The following is a 15,595-nucleotide window of genomic DNA, read 5'->3' as shown; positions in this document are numbered from 1 at the left end:
AGCCCCGCTGCCCAGAGTGCTGCCCGCGTGGCTGCGGGGGAGGGGAGACAGGAGGGGAGGGACTGAGAGCTAGCCTCCTGGGCCAGGAGCTCAGGGGCCGGAAAGGATGGTCCCGTGGGCCGTAGTTTGCCCACCTCTTATAAACTAACAGAAATCAACTCTGTCACCAGTGCAACGGATAGAGTTTATAGGAGCAGTACTCAATTCTACCCAAGCCAAGGCCTTCTTTCTAGAGTCTAGTTTCTGAGCCATGTCGGACCTCATAACCCACATGAGAACCCACCTGCTCACAACTGCCCATGTATGGCTCAAGCTGCTAGGCTACATGGCAGCAGGTACTTACGTGGTCCGGCATGCATGTCTGCATTTCAGACCCCTGCAAGTGTGGCTGGCTTCGATCTACATGCCAGGCAGACGCGATTTGGAACAGGTGATCACAGTCCCATCACACATCCTGGCTTCCTTGGGGTGGAAGATGGAACCCCAATCAGTGTTGGAGGGCATTCCCTTCATGAACCCATGTCCTGCAGTAACCTTTGTCTCCAATGTATCAGACTTGGGCTGGGGAGCCCACCTCAGCAACATCAGCATGCAAGTTCTTTGGTTGCAGAAAGATCATTCCTTGCATATAAACATCAGGGAGCTCAAGGCGGTTTGGCTGGCCTGTCAAGCTTTCCTCTGCTTTCTGGAGGGCAAGGTCTGAGTCCTGACAGACAATACCATGGTGATGTTTCACATCAACAAGCAGGGCAGAGCCCGCTTGTTAGGCCTGTGCCAAGAGGCTCTCCAGCTATGGGACTTCTGCGTCCAGCACGTCATTCATCTCATGGTGTCTCACCTGCTTGGCACCAAGAATGCGTTGGCAGATCATCTCAGCAGGTCTTTCTCACCTTGCCACAAGTGGTCTCTCCACCCATAGGTGGTCAGCTGCATTTTCCAAAGGTGGGGAACTCCCCACGTGGACCAGAACAGGAAGCGTCACCGGTTCTGCCTGATCCACAGGCTCGACAGAGGTTTCCTGTCCGAAGCCTTCCTGTTCCTGTGGTCGGGAGCAAAGGTTATCCTGATAGCTCCGGTGTGGCTGCATCAACTTCAGCACGCTGTTAGAGCTTTTGGTAGCAGCCCCATTGGAGCTCCTGCTCCAGCCAGACCTGCTGTCACAGAACCACGGCCTCTTGCTACACCTGAATCCAGCACCCCTCCACTTGACGGCATGGTTGCTGCATGGCTGAAAGTGAAGGAGCAGGCTTGCTCAGCTCAAGTTCAGCAAATCTTGGTGAGCAGTAGAAAGCCCTCCACCAGGCCTACCTACCTGGCCAAATGGAAGCGTTTTTCATGTTGGGTCTTGGGCCAGAACCTACCTCCACACCAGATCTCACTACAATCCATCCTAAAGTACCTGTTGCATCTAAAGCACCAAGGTCTGACTCTTTCATCAATCAGGGTCCACTTAGTGGCCATCTTGGCCTTTCATCCGCTGGTTCAGGGCAGATCTGCTTTTTTCCCATGATATGACGGTCAGATTTCTGAAAGGCATAGAGCGACTTTATGCTGAAGTTCATGACCCTATCCTGCCTTGGGATCTAAACCTGGTGTGGCCTAAGCTCACAGGGCCACCCTTCGAGCCATTATCTTTGTGTTCCTGCTACTCCTCTTGAGGAAGATTTCCTTCCTGATCGCAATCACTTCAGCCTGCAGAGTTTCCAAAATTAGAGCGCTCACATCAGAACCACTGTATATGATGTTCTACAAGGATATGGTCCAGCTGTGGCGCCCCCCCCCCGGCCAGCCTTCTTGCTGAAGGTGGTGTCACCGTTCCACAATAATCAGGATATATTCCTGCTGGTATTTTATCCCAAGCCTCATAAGTCTAGCGAGGAACTCAGGCTACATACCCTGGTGTTAGAAGGGTGCTGGCTTGAGAGAACCTTGAGAGAACCAAGTCCTTTCCTAAATTGACGCACCTCTTTGTTGCAGTGGCAGACAGGATGAAAGGCCTGCTGGTTTCCGCCCAGGGTATCTACTCATGGATAGCCACATGTATCAAGTTCTGCTAGAAGCAAGCAGGGGTGTCACCGCCAGCTACCGTGACCACCCGTTCTACCAGAGCTCAGACCTCATCAACAGCTTTCCTTGCACAAGTTCTGAAATAGGACATCTGCAGAGCTGCGACCTGGTCCTCGGTCCACACCTTTGCATCCCATTATGTCATTACCCAGCAGGCATGGGATGACGCAAGTTTCAGTAGAGCAGTGTTGCAAGCCGCAAGATCATTAACTCTGAGCCCACCTCCAGGGAAACTGCTTGTGAGTCACCTAACATGGAACTGACCTGAGCAAGCACTCAAAGAAGAAAAAACTGTTACCTACCCTTCGTAACTGTTGTTCTTCAAGATTTGTTACTCATGTCCATTCCATGACCCGCCCTCTGTCCCCGCTGTCAGAATTGATGGCAAGAAGGAACTGAGAGGGGGCAGGGCCGGTGGTGCCTAATATACCGGCGCATGAGCGTGGCACTCCAGAGGGCGCCAGAGCCAGCCCTACAGATACCACTAAAGCAAAAAGTCTCTAGCAGCTGTGCACATGGGCACGTATACACCTAGCATGGAATGGACATGAGCAACACACCTTGAAGAACAACAGTTACGAAAGGTAGGTAACCGTTTTTTTTCTTTATCTGGTGATTGTGGGTACTATTAGGACATGAGTGCCTTCTTAATAGTCCGCTATTACATTGTTTTGATGTAATTTAGGTGGACTGTGAGGATGTGACTCTGCTTCTTAATTCATGGCTGCTGCTGTCCTATTCTGGCTGCTGCTGCTTACTGTAGAAAAGACCCTCAGAACCTTACAGTGGGGGTTTGTTACAGACCACCAAACTGAACCAAAGAACAGGATGAGTTACTCCTTAAACACTTGTATGTAAGGTGTAGGTAAAAATATTATTATGAGGGACTTCAGTTTGGGAGACTTATGCTGTCAGTCTCATGCAGCCACCAGCACAACATCATTAGAGTTTCTAAAAATGTTTACCTTTTGCAAACCAAAAAGTTTTGGGTTACAAATTAGATACTGGGTGCAATACTTAGAATGTAAGATCTTGGGGCAGGGACCATCTTTTTGTTCCATGTTTGTACAGCACATAGCAAAATGGGGCCCTAGTCTGTGACACTAGGCACTATGGCAATACAAATAAGAATGATGATACCTTATCTAACAAAAAAGGTATTGTACCCAACTTTTAGGATCTCAGTATAAGGGATAAAGATGAATTGATCACTGGACTGGAAGTTGGTGGTTGGCTTGGATCCAGTGATCATGACCTGATATTCGAAATGGGCAAACAATGGGCATTCCCAATCAGTTATTTGGGAATGTCCACTGTTTGCCCATATTGAATGTTATCAGGACATAATCACTGGATCCTAGCCAACCACCAAATTCCAGTCCAGTGATCAATTCATCTTAGAAGATATGAAGTTTAGAAAATTGGTAAGGGGAGTTAAAGACACTAGGGAAAAATCCATGGCTGGCAGGGCTAAGGACAATCAGAAAGAGTTTAAGTATATCAGGAGCAAATGAAATCCTAGTAGTGGCCTCTTATTAGTAGAATAGGCCTTTTACTAGCTAGATATGGTAACATTGTTAATAATGCAGAAAAGGACAATTGTTCAATAAATATTTTCTTTCTCTGTTTGGAAAGAAGTAGGATGATATGCGTGTAGCACATGAGGATGATTAATTACTTTCCAGTCCATTAATGAATAAGGAAAACGTTTAACAGCATCTACTAAGGATAAACCTATTTAAACCAGCAGGGCTGGATAACTTGCATCCCAAAGTTCTAAAACAGTTTGTGAGGAGATCTCTGACTCATTGATGTTAACTTTTAATAAAACTTGCAATACTGGGGAAATTTCCGAAGACTGGAAGAGTGCTAATTTATGCAAATACTCAGAAAGGGTGAGCAGGATTACCTGGGTAATTATAGGCTGGATAGCCTTGTGACGTTGCATTCCATATGCTTTATGAAAATATGCTTATGAACGTGAATATGATGTAACTGAAATATGCTTTATGCAAAAGATCTCTTGTAAGGTATCATTAAAAAGCTTATAATCTACTGAGTGTGTTCATCCTATTTGTAAGCATATATCATTCTTGTATCTGAAGCTAGAAATATGAAGTATAACGCTGAAGTCCTATTGTAATTTTGCAAAGTGTGAGCCATTAATGGTGGTTTAGAATCTTGATGGCTCCCATTGACTAGAACAATTGGTTGTGGATGGTTTATTTACCTGCAAGCCTTCCTGTGTATGTGTGGGCCAGCCCGTGGGTAATGAAGAATGAGGTCTTAAAGTGACCTGTGACCATGTCACCTGATAGTGAAATCCATCTTAAATCTGGTACTTTTCCATTTAGAAGGAGGGGTGGAGACCCAGAGAGACAAAAGAGTCCTGCCTTGTGCCAAAGCTATAAAAGGGGGTGGAGCAAAACAAAGTGGGCTGCTAGTGATGAGACAGCCCCTGCTTTACACCTAAGATGTCTGCTGGAACTAACAAGGACTGTACCAGGGGAAAGGATTGGGCCCAGACTAGGAAGGAGTCTAGTCTGTGAAAGCAGTTTATTGGAACATCTCTGAGGGTGAGATATTACCTGTAATCAGTTTCTTAATGTGTTAGGCTTAGACTGGCGTGTTTTTGCTTTATTTTGCTTGGTGACTTACTTTGTTCTGTCTGTTATTACTTGAAACCACTTAAATCCTACTTTGTATACTTAATAAAATCACTTTCATTTATTAATGAATCCAGAGAAAGTGATTAATACCTGGGGAGCAAACAGCTGTGCATATCTCTCTATCAATGTTGTAGAGGGCATACAATTTATGAGTTTACCCTGTATAAGCTTTCGAAAGAGTAAAATGGATTTATTTGGGGTTTGGATCCCATTGGGAGCTGGGTCTCTTGGTGCTGGAGGCAAGTAACCTGCTGAGCAGTTTTTAGTTAAAGTCTGCAGCTTTGAGGGCATGGACCAGACCTGGGTCTGTGTTGCAGCAGGCTAGCATGTCTGGCTCATCAAGGCAGAGTTCTAGAGTCCCAAGCTGGCAGGGAAAACGGGCTCAGAGGTAATTTCAGCACATCAGGTGACAGTACCTAGGGGGTCTCTGTGACCAAACCTGTCACAAGCCTGACATCAGTTTTGGGCATAATAATGGAAAAGCTGTTATGGGTTTCAATTTTAAAAAATGTACAGGATGGAAGTAAAACCAGTCAATTTTGTTTTATGGAAAATAGCTCTTAAACAAAACCTGATTTCATTGTTTGATGAGACTACAAGTCTGATCGATAAAAGTAACACTGGTAACTACACATGTGTTAATAGACTTTTGGCATTCTGATTAAAAAATGCACAATACAATATCAATAAAGCACATGTTAAATGGATTAAGAACTGGCTAACTGAAAGATCTCAAAAAATAGCGGTCAGTGGGGAATCTTTATACAGGGGTGTTTTTAGTGGGGTTTCACAGAGCACAGGTTCTAGCTCCAATCCTATTCAACCTTTTAATCAGTGATCTGGAGGTAAATATAAAATCACAGCTGGTAAAATATGCAGATTCCCATAAAGATTAATGAGTGGTAAATACCTAATGATGATGGAGGGCAGTCATACAGAGTGATCTGGATGAGTGGGTAATTCATTCAAACAGTTGATTTTAATGTAGCCAAATGGAAGGTCAAACATTGAGAAACAAGGAGTATTGGCCATACTTACAGAATAGGGGACTGTATCCTGGACAGTAGTGACCAGAAAGCATTGAGAGATTGTAGTGGACACAAGTCAGCATGAACATCCAGTGTGGTGATGTAGTAAAAAGGACTCTGTGATTCTTAGATATATAAACAAGTGAGTAGGACTGGGTTGGTGATTTGATCACTGTACAATATGTTGAAAATTGGAGAGGGTGCAGAGAAGAGCCACAAAATTATTTGAGGGCTTGAGAAAATACCCTACAGTGAGAGAGAGAAAGAGATTTAGTTTATCAAAAAGGAAATCATTATAGTTTTATCAGAACCTTCATGGGGAGAAAATATGGTACCAAAGGGCTCTTTAATCTAACAGAGAAAGACATATCAAGAACCAATGACTGGTAGGTGAAGCCAAATTCAAACTAGAGGTAAGGCATGTATTTTTAACAGTGAGAGTGATTAACCATTGCAACAAACTAACAAGAGAAGTGACGAATTCTCTATCTTTTGAATACTTCAGATTAAGCCTGGATGACTTTCAGGAAGATAAGGTTTAATTCAACACAAGTTATAGGGTTCAGTACAGGGGTAACTGAATGTAATTCTGTGGCCTGTGTTGTACAGGATGGCAGACTAGATTTTTGAATGGTCCCTTGTGGCCTTAAATTCTGTGAATCTGAAAAGTCATTAACACATTTTATTAAAATTACTTCCTATACTTTTTATAGGATGTATTTTCTGAGAGCTCAAACTAATGTATTTAATTGTAAATTATTCATTTTATAGGGAGTCCTTGAGATTTAACACTGTATGTGATCTTCAGTCCCAAATGATGAGAATAATCTAGTAATGCAGACTTTTCAATTTCCCTATGTAGCTAAAATCATTACAATCTTGTGTATTGGCTACATTTGCAAACATTTTAGAATTAATGGTCATTTTTTGCCATTCTTCAGAAGTGAAAGTTGCTCCTTCAGCAGTAGCTTACGGATAATATTGTATTACAGAAAATTCTACCAAAAAACTTGCCCTCTGTCAAAATGACTGTCATGTCCTATTGTTCCCAATTGAACTGAGACCACAGGCTGCCCTTAGCAAATATGTCCACTGCCTCCATTCACCTGCACTTCACAGTTTTCTAGTCAATCTCCTGAAAGTATAGTGAGCCACCATCTTTGGTCAGGGCAGATTGTTTTAACTCCTATTTGGAATAATGAGAGGGGTGGCCATTTTGAAAGAGAACATCTTATTTGATGGCAACCTGTGGCCTCAATCCTATTGAAAACTGTAGAGAGAGTGGCCATTTTGAAAGATCAGTTCCTAGTAGAATTGGATGAAATAGAGCATTTTTCTGCTGAAGGAGAAACTTTGAACTATGAAGAATAATGACAAAAAGGACCATTAATTTTTAGTACTTTTTTTTAAGCTAACTGTTACACGAGATCTACTCCATAAGAAGGCAGTAGAGGTTTGCATGTGCATGGAGGGCAGGAGGGAGGGAAAAGTGTGTGTGTGTGTGTCTGTATGTGTACACTCAGTCTAATTATCCAGTATGTTATGGGTGCTTTGCACTGTTGCAAGATGACATAATGCAGCCATAGCATTTCAGGGGATCTGGCTATAGAAATTAAGATAAATAATGAAAGGTTGATACTTCAACTATGGTGACTGTCCTGTAGTGCAACTGTAAAGGAAAAAAAATAAACTGTGTGTTTAAATTTAGTTTAATTCAGCTTTGTATCACAAACACTAAAATGCCTGAAACATATGGTTATTGCATTAGTGTTGCTGTGGAGCAGAACTAAGGTCATTTGGATGACTGACCTATGCATTTCCATACTTGAACATGTTTGAATTTTTTTTAATGTAACCTTAACTCTCGAATTTCTTGGCTTTATAATGTTTTGGGAATAATTACATATGGTTTTTACACTAAATTAATTATATGTATTCTCAACCTTAACATCTATCTATGTGTGTGTATAATGTAAATGTGTGTGTGTGTGTGTGTGTGTGTGTGTGTGTGTGTGTGTGTGCACAAAACCCTTCCCCCCATTGATAAAAAATGTTCTTAGGTTGCAAAGTCAAGCACTCCAATATTAGGAAATACAATATTTACAGTGGCCTGGGCAACCTTAATTCAGCCCCCTTGTGTGTATGCATTGTGATAGTCCTTTATTACATGATCACATACTATTCTTCGAGTAGTATCCCTATGGGTGCGCCACTGCAGATATGTCTGCATCCCTGTGCCTCTGATCAGAGATTTTAGATAGCAGAGTCAGTTCAGCTCACACATGCACTCTCTCTGTCTCATGCCTTGCCTCGAGGCTATCTAGCGCTGTGTCGGCAAACCACCGCCAATTCCTTCTCAGCCACCCTTGGCCTGAGACTGCTTGATTAGCAGTCTGATTTAGTTTGCAGTTTGCGTTGAATTTATAATAGCTGGTAGAGTTTCCATTTTTCATAGCATCCAGTAGAGTTTTTTTAAGATTTTCCCCATTAAAAAAAAATCTATATATATATACTTTCATTTTTTCTCCCTGGTCTTGTTGACACATCCCCCTCTCCTTTTTGGGGACCAGCTCTCCATCAGGGGCTATGCCTGGCTCCTCTAAGTTCAAATATTGCGTCTCCTGTAGGGAGGCAATAACGATCAGTTATGGTCACTCATGCTGTATTTGGTGCCTCAGAGAGGTGCACATTTCTCAGAAGTGCACCTTCTGCCAAAAATTGAAGGCCAGAATGCAGGCGTTAAAACTTAAGCTACTCATGATGGAGAGTTCCCTTAGACAGGCATCTGATCCCAGTCCTGAGACTCCCCCAGAGCAATGGTCACTACTAAGACCATCAACTTCCATGGAAGGAGAGCCTAAGGAAAGCATTTGACTCCCCTCAAGGGCTTCTAAGAAGAGGGCCACAAGTTCCCAAACTGAACTCTTGACTGATCAAAGGAGATCTCTGGCACAATCAGTCATTTTGGCACAGGCACCACTGTGCAAGCGCTGGTGGATCACAAGGGACTTTTCACCGACATCAATGTGGGATGGCTGGGGAAGGTACATGATGCTTGCATCTTCAGGAACTCTGGTCTGTTTCAAAAGCTGCAGCAAGGGACTTACTTCCCAGACCAGAAAATAACTGTTGAGGATGTTGAAGTGCCTATAGTTATCCTTGGGGACCCAGCCTACCCCTTAATGCCATGGCTCATGAAGCCATACACAGGCACCCTGGACAGTAGTAAGGAGCTGTTCAACTATAGTTGAGCAAATGCAGAATGGTGGTAGAATGTGCCTTTGGACGTTTAAAAGCGTGCTGGCGCAGTTTACTGACTTGGTTAGACCTCAGTGAAACCAATATTCCCATTGTTATTGCTGTTTGCTGTGTGCTCCACAATATCTGTGAGAGTAAGATGTTTATGGTGCGGTGGGAGGTTGAGGCAAATTGCCTGGCCGCTGATTACGTGCAGCCAGACACCAGGGCGATTAGAAGAGCACAGCAGGGCGTGCTGTGCATCAGAGAAGCTTTGAAAACCAGTTTCATGACTGGCGCCAGGCTACAGTGTGACAGTTCTGTTTGTTTCTCCTTGATGAAAACCCGCCCCCTTGGTTCACTCTATTTCCCTGTAAGCCAACCACCCTCGCCCCTTCGATCACCGCTTGCAGAGGCAATAAAGTCATTGTTGTTTCAGAATCATGCATTCTTTATTAATTCATCACACAAGTAGGGGGATAACTGCCAAGGTAGCCAGGGAGGGGTGGGGGAGGAGGGAAGGCCAAGGCTACACTGCATTTCAAAACTTATTGAATGCCAGCCGTCTGTGGCTTGGGCAGTCCTCTGGGGTGGGAGGGGTTGGGTGCCCGGAGTGGCGCCCCGCCCTGCCCCCGCGTTCTTGGGCGTCTGGGTGAAGAAGCTATGGAACTTGGGGAGAAGGGCAGGCAGTTATGCAGGGTCTGTGCTCCTGCTGCCTTTCCTGCAGCTCCACCAGATGCTGGAGCATATCAGTTTGATCCCCCAGTAGCCTCAGCATTGCATCCTGCCTCCTCTCATCATGCTGCCACCACCTCTCCTCTTGCTCGCACAATGTCTCATCATGCTCATCCCTACTGTCCTCGCATTCATTTTCTGCTATCCTGGACTCTGCCATTGTTTGCCTCCACGCATTCTGCTGAGCACTTTCAGTGAGGGAGGACTGCATGAGCTCGGAGAACATTTCATTGCGAGTGCATTTTTTTCACCTTTTTATCTGTGCTGGCCTCTGGGACAGAGATGATAGGGGGAGCATTAGTAGCTGCTGGAGGAAAAAAAGGGAGAGTAGTATTTAAAAAGACACATTTTAGAGAACAATGGGTAGACTCTGTCACGGTGAACCAAGCTGTTAACATTACAGAGCACATGTGCTTTTGGTACAAGGTTGCATTTTGCCTCTTACATTGAGGGCCTGCCGGTTTGGTGTGAGAGATCACACACACAGGGCCGGGCAACCGAATTCGGCTTGCAGGCAGCCATAGTAAGCCACAGTCTTTCAGCTTCTTCAACCTTCATAACATGTGGGAATGTTTTCAAACAGCAGCACCCTCCTTTCCCATACCAAGCACCCACTGGGTTGGCCATTTAAAAGGAGGGGCTGCAGTTTTTGGGTTAACATGCAGCACAAACCCAACTAACCCCCCCCCACACACACACACACCCCCAATTCTCTGGGATGACCGCTTCACCCCTCCTCCCACCATGTGACTAGTATCAGGGAAGATCCCTGCCAGCCAAATGCGAACAGCTCAGTATGAACGCCCTCCCTCCCCCAACCACGTGGCTAAAAGCGGGGATGATTTCTTTTCAGCCACAGGGAAACAGCCCACCAGGAACGGCCACCTCTGAATGACCCCTTAATAATGTCCATGGAGGATTTACGCTCCATCCCCAGACACGTTAACAGACTTTTCCAGTAGTTGTACTGGCCGTGAATGCATCCCAAGTCTTCAGGGAAAATTAATAATTAAACATGCTTGCTTTTAAACCGTGTATTATATTTACAAAGGTACACTCACCAGAGGTGCCTTCTCTAGCTTCATGGTCCGGGAGCCTGCCTTGGGAGGGTATTGGCTCCAGGGTGATAAACAGTTCCTGGCTGTCGGGGAGAACAGTTTCGCCGCTTGCCAGTTGTGCACTATCCTCCTCCTCATCTTCCTCGTCCCCCAAATCCTCATCCCCATTGCTTGAGACTCCCCCCTTGCATGTGTCCACGGACAGGGGTGGGGTAGTGGTAGGGACAACCCCTAGAATTGCATGCAGCTCATCATAGAAGCGGCATGTCTGAGGCTCTGACCTGGAGTGGCCGTTTGCCTCTGTTTTTTTCTTAGGCTTGCCTGACCTCCTTAATTTTCACGCGGCACTGCTGCAGGTCCCTGTTATAGCCTCTGTCCTTCATGCCCTTGGAGATATTTTTCAAATATTTTGGCATTTTGTCTTTTGGAACGGAGTTCTGATAGCATGGATTCATCTCCCCATACAGCGATCAGATCCAGTACCTCCCGTTTGGTCCATGCTGGATCTCTTTTGCGATTCTGGAACTGCATGGTCACCTGTGCTGATGAGCTCTGCATGGTCACCTCTGCTGATGAGCTCGCCACGCTGGCCAAACAGGAAATGAAATTCAAAAGCCCTCGGGGCTTTTCCTGTGTACCTGGCTAGTGCATCTGAGTTGAAACTGCTGTTCAGAGCAGTCACAATGGAGCACTCTGGGATAGCTCCCAGAGGCCAGTACCAACAAATTGTTTCAACACTACCCCAAATTCGACCCGGCAATGTCAATTTCAGCGCTGATCCCCTTGTCAGGGAGGAGTACAGAAACTGATTTTAAGAGCCCTTTAAGTCAACAAAAATGGCTTCTTCATGTGGACGGGTGCAGGTTAAATCGATCTAATGCTGCTAAATTCGACCTAAACTCGTAGTGTAGACCAGGGCTAAGGTGGGAAAGCACCAGTTTTGACGGGATGTCTGGGGGCGACTTACTAGTTCATACCAGGGATCCACCCACAATAAAACTTCCCTTCTCTAACTGGTTGTGTGCTTTTCTCCCAGCGTGGTCGCGGCTGACTTCGGACCATCTGGTTGGTTACACCCTCCAGTTTACTTCTACCCCACCCACCCACCCTCCATCCCCATCCATCTTCAGGGATCCCTCTCATGCCCTCTCATGAGAGCCTACTCGAGCAGGAGGTGACGCGGCTCCTTGGCTTAGGAGCGGTGGAGGTGGTGCCAGTGGAGTTCAGACGCAAGGGGTTCTACTCCTGCTATTTCTTTATTCTGAAGGCCAAAGAGCGGCTCAGGCCTATCCGGACCTGCGAGGCCTGAACTAGTACATGATAAAGCTCAAGTTTCTCATGGTCTTTCTGGCCTCCATCATCCCCTCCCTGGATCCCGGGGACTGGTACGCCGCCCTCGATCTACAGGATGCGTATTTCCACATTCATATATTCGAGGGACACAGGCGTTTCCTCTGTTTCACTGTTGGGCAGGAGCACTACCAATTCACTGTTGTCCCGTTTGGCCTGTCCATGGCTCCCAGGGTATTCACGAAGTGTATATCTGTGGTAGCGGCCTACCTCAGATGTCGGGGGGTCCAGATTTTTCCCTACCTCGATGACTGGCTGGTCGCAGGTACCCCAACTTAGCAGCACTCCACCTCACGGTGTGGCTGCTCAAGCGTTAGGTCAGGAGGAGAGGACTTGCTCGGAAGGGGTTCAGCGCGTCCTCCTGGAGAGCAGGTGGCCCACCTGACAAAATGGTCTTGATCTTCCCGGTGGGCCGTTGATCAGGGCATCTCGCTTGTAGCTGCTCTGATCCAGCTCATATTAGACTACCTCCTTCATCTTAGAGCTTAGGGCCTAGCGCCCTCGTCCACCAAGGTGCACTGGGCGGCCATATCGGCCTTCCACCCGCCAGTGCAGGGCCACATGGTGTTCTCTCGTGCCATGACTGGTTGATTCCTTAAGGGTTTGGATCGTCTCTTCCCCTACGTTAGGCCCCCAGTCCCAGAGTGGGACCTGAACTTGGTGCTGGCCAGGTTAACTCCATTTGAACTGCTAGCTACATGCTCCTGTTCACACCTCTTGTGGAAGAGAGTCTTCCTGGTGGTGATCACGTCCACTAGACAGGTCTCAGAGCTCCGGGCCCTGACCTCCGAACCCCCATACACAGTGTTCCATAAGGATAAGGTCCAGCTCCAACCACATCCTTCATACCTCCCTAAGATGGTCTCCTCCTACCATATGGGCCAGGACATTTTCCTGCCAGTGCTCTGTCCCAAACCCCACGTGTCCAGTGAGGAGCACCGCCTCCACATGCTGGATGTGAGACAGGCTCTGGCTTTTTACCTGGAATGTACAAAACCATTCAGGAAGTCTTCACAACTGTTCATTGCCTCGGCTGAACGCATGAGAGGTCGGCTGATCTCCACTCAGCGGCTCTCCAACTGGATCACCTTGTGTATCCGTACTTGTTACGACCTGACAGGAGTCCCCCCGCTGCTGATTGTGAGGGCACACTCGACTAGGGCGCAAGCCTCCTCGGCTGCCTTTCTGGCCCATGTCCCTATTCAGGACATCTGTAGGGCTGCCACATGGTCATCAGTTCACACATTCACCTCAAACCAGGGAGGACGCCAGGTTCAGCAGGGCTGTGCTCTGTCCCAAGTTTCTGTGAACTCCTACCCACCTCCAACAGATATAGCTTGGAATCACCTATTGTGGAATGCACATGAGCAATCACTCAAAGAAGAGATAGTTACGTTTTCTGTAACTGGTGTTCTTGGTGTTGTGTTGCTCATGTCCATTCCACATCCTGCCCTCCTTCCCCTGTGTCGGAGGTGTCTGGCAAGAAGAAACTGAGGGTGGAGGGAGCGTGCAGCGCCCCTTATACCGCACCATGGCGGCACCACGCCAGGGGTCGCTAGGGCACTCCCCTAAGGGTACTGCTAAGGGAGAAACTTCTGGTACCGGTGCATATGGCGAGCACGCACACCTATTGTGGAATGGACATGAGCAACACATCTCGAAGAACACCAGTTACAGAAAAGGTAACTGTCTCTTCCATCACTAGACCAGGGAGATTGGTTCTCAGCACAGGAACTACAAGATACCTATTTCCACGTATTGATTCAACCATCTCACAGGAGATTGCTCATATTCATCTTCGGTCAGGACCATTACCAGTACAGAGTGCTTCCATTTGGCCTCTTATCCGCACCCAGAGTATTCTCCAAAATTCTATCCGTGGTAGCAGCTAATCTACGCAAATTATGAATCATGATTTACCCATATTTGGATGATTGCCTTCACAAGGCTTGTTCTGTTGAAGATGCCCTAAGGGCCACTCAAAAGACTATGGAGGTATTCTCACAGTGGGGACTAGGACTGAATACTCAGAAATCGACCTTGACTCCAGTGCAACACTTGGAGTTTATAGGGGTTTATCTCGATGCAGTGAAGGCCACAGCCTTCCTCCTGCTACACAGATTCCACAACCTGACCACCTTAATAGACACAGTTCATGCCAGCCCCCAAATGTCAGCCAGAAATTGCCTTCAGCTTCTTGGACACATGGTAGAGCATGTATGTACATGGTATCTCATGTGAGACTACACATGCGCTGTCTCCAAGCATTGCTCAGATTGGTATACATGCTAAACAGGCACAGATTAAACAAGTCACTCTCAATGTCCTCCATGGTTAAAGACTCCCTTAAATGGTGGAAAGATCCAAAGAATATCTGTGCAGGGATTCCATTTACACAGCCTCCCCCAGCATTGATTCTCACAACAGACACGTCTTTAGTGGGCTGGGGAGCTCACCTGAGCAATCACAAGGTTTGGGGGAAATGGTCCCCACAGAATCAACGCTCCATATCAACCTCCTGGAATTTAGGAGTCAGTCAGGAATGCTTGTGCTCTTTTCCTACTGTTAATCAAAGATACACTTACGAAGATAATGACAGACGACATAGCGTGTATGTTTTACATAAACTGACAAGGGGTGGGGTGAGAGCACCATCCCTATGTACAGAAACAATACAATTATGGAATTGGCAATACTGGGTCAGACCATAGGTCCATCTAGCCCAGTGTCCTGTCTTCTGACAGTGGCCAATACAATTCACCACAACATTCACATATCAGCCGCTTACCTATCAGGAGCATAGAATATAGCAGCGGACATGCTCAGTCTCACACACACACACAGGATCGTGCATGGGATATGGACTGGACAGTGCTCCACAACATATTCTGCTACTGGGGAACCCCAACAATAGATTTGTTTGCTGCTTATGGGAACAAGAAATGCCCCCGGTACTGCTCCAGAGCCAGTCTGGAGAGAGACTCATAGGGGGATGCTTTTGTCTTTCAATAGAACAGAGAGCTCCTCTATGTCTTTCCCCCATGTCCACTCATAATGAAGGTCCTACTCAGAGGGAGAGAGAGAGAACAAAAGTTATACACATAGTTCCCACCCAGCCAAGACAAATGTGGTACCTGTATGTAGCTTAGCTAGCAATGTGCCCACCAATTACTCTTCAGCTCCTTCCTCGCCTCCTCTCTCAGAGTGCCAGACAGATCCATCATCTGAACGTACAGATTCTCTGACTCCAGGCTTGACTCCTACATGTTTCCAATGCACAGAGAACTCCTGCTGTGAGGAGGTGAAAAAGGTGCTGTTACGTAGTAGAAGATCAATGACTCACCACACTTACATATAAAAGTTGAAAAGTTTCCAAATCTGGTATTTTGAAACAAATTACCTCAGCATCCTCTCCCCTCCTGCTAATACTAGACTACATTCTAGACCTCAA

The 15,595-nt window shown here is 46.3% G+C and overlaps 1 protein-coding gene across 1 annotated transcript in view; it reads left to right on the top strand.

Moving 5' to 3' along the window:
* The first annotated feature begins 13,002 nt into the window (after window positions 1–13,002).
* The window catches only part of LOC102948129 (acrosin binding protein), a 66,032-nt gene continuing 63,439 nt past the window's right edge, over window positions 13,003–15,595 (top strand). Inside the window, exon 1 of the mRNA XM_043546607.1 lies at window positions 13,003–13,243. Within this exon, the coding sequence (XP_043402542.1) occupies window positions 13,003–13,243 (241 nt within the window). The remainder of the gene's footprint in view (window positions 13,244–15,595) is intronic.

This window comes from Chelonia mydas, chromosome 1, assembly GCF_015237465.2.
Source record: "Chelonia mydas isolate rCheMyd1 chromosome 1, rCheMyd1.pri.v2, whole genome shotgun sequence".
In the NCBI taxonomy this organism is placed as follows: domain Eukaryota; kingdom Metazoa; phylum Chordata; order Testudines; family Cheloniidae; genus Chelonia; species Chelonia mydas.
This window is presented reverse-complemented; position numbering and strand designations above follow the sequence as displayed.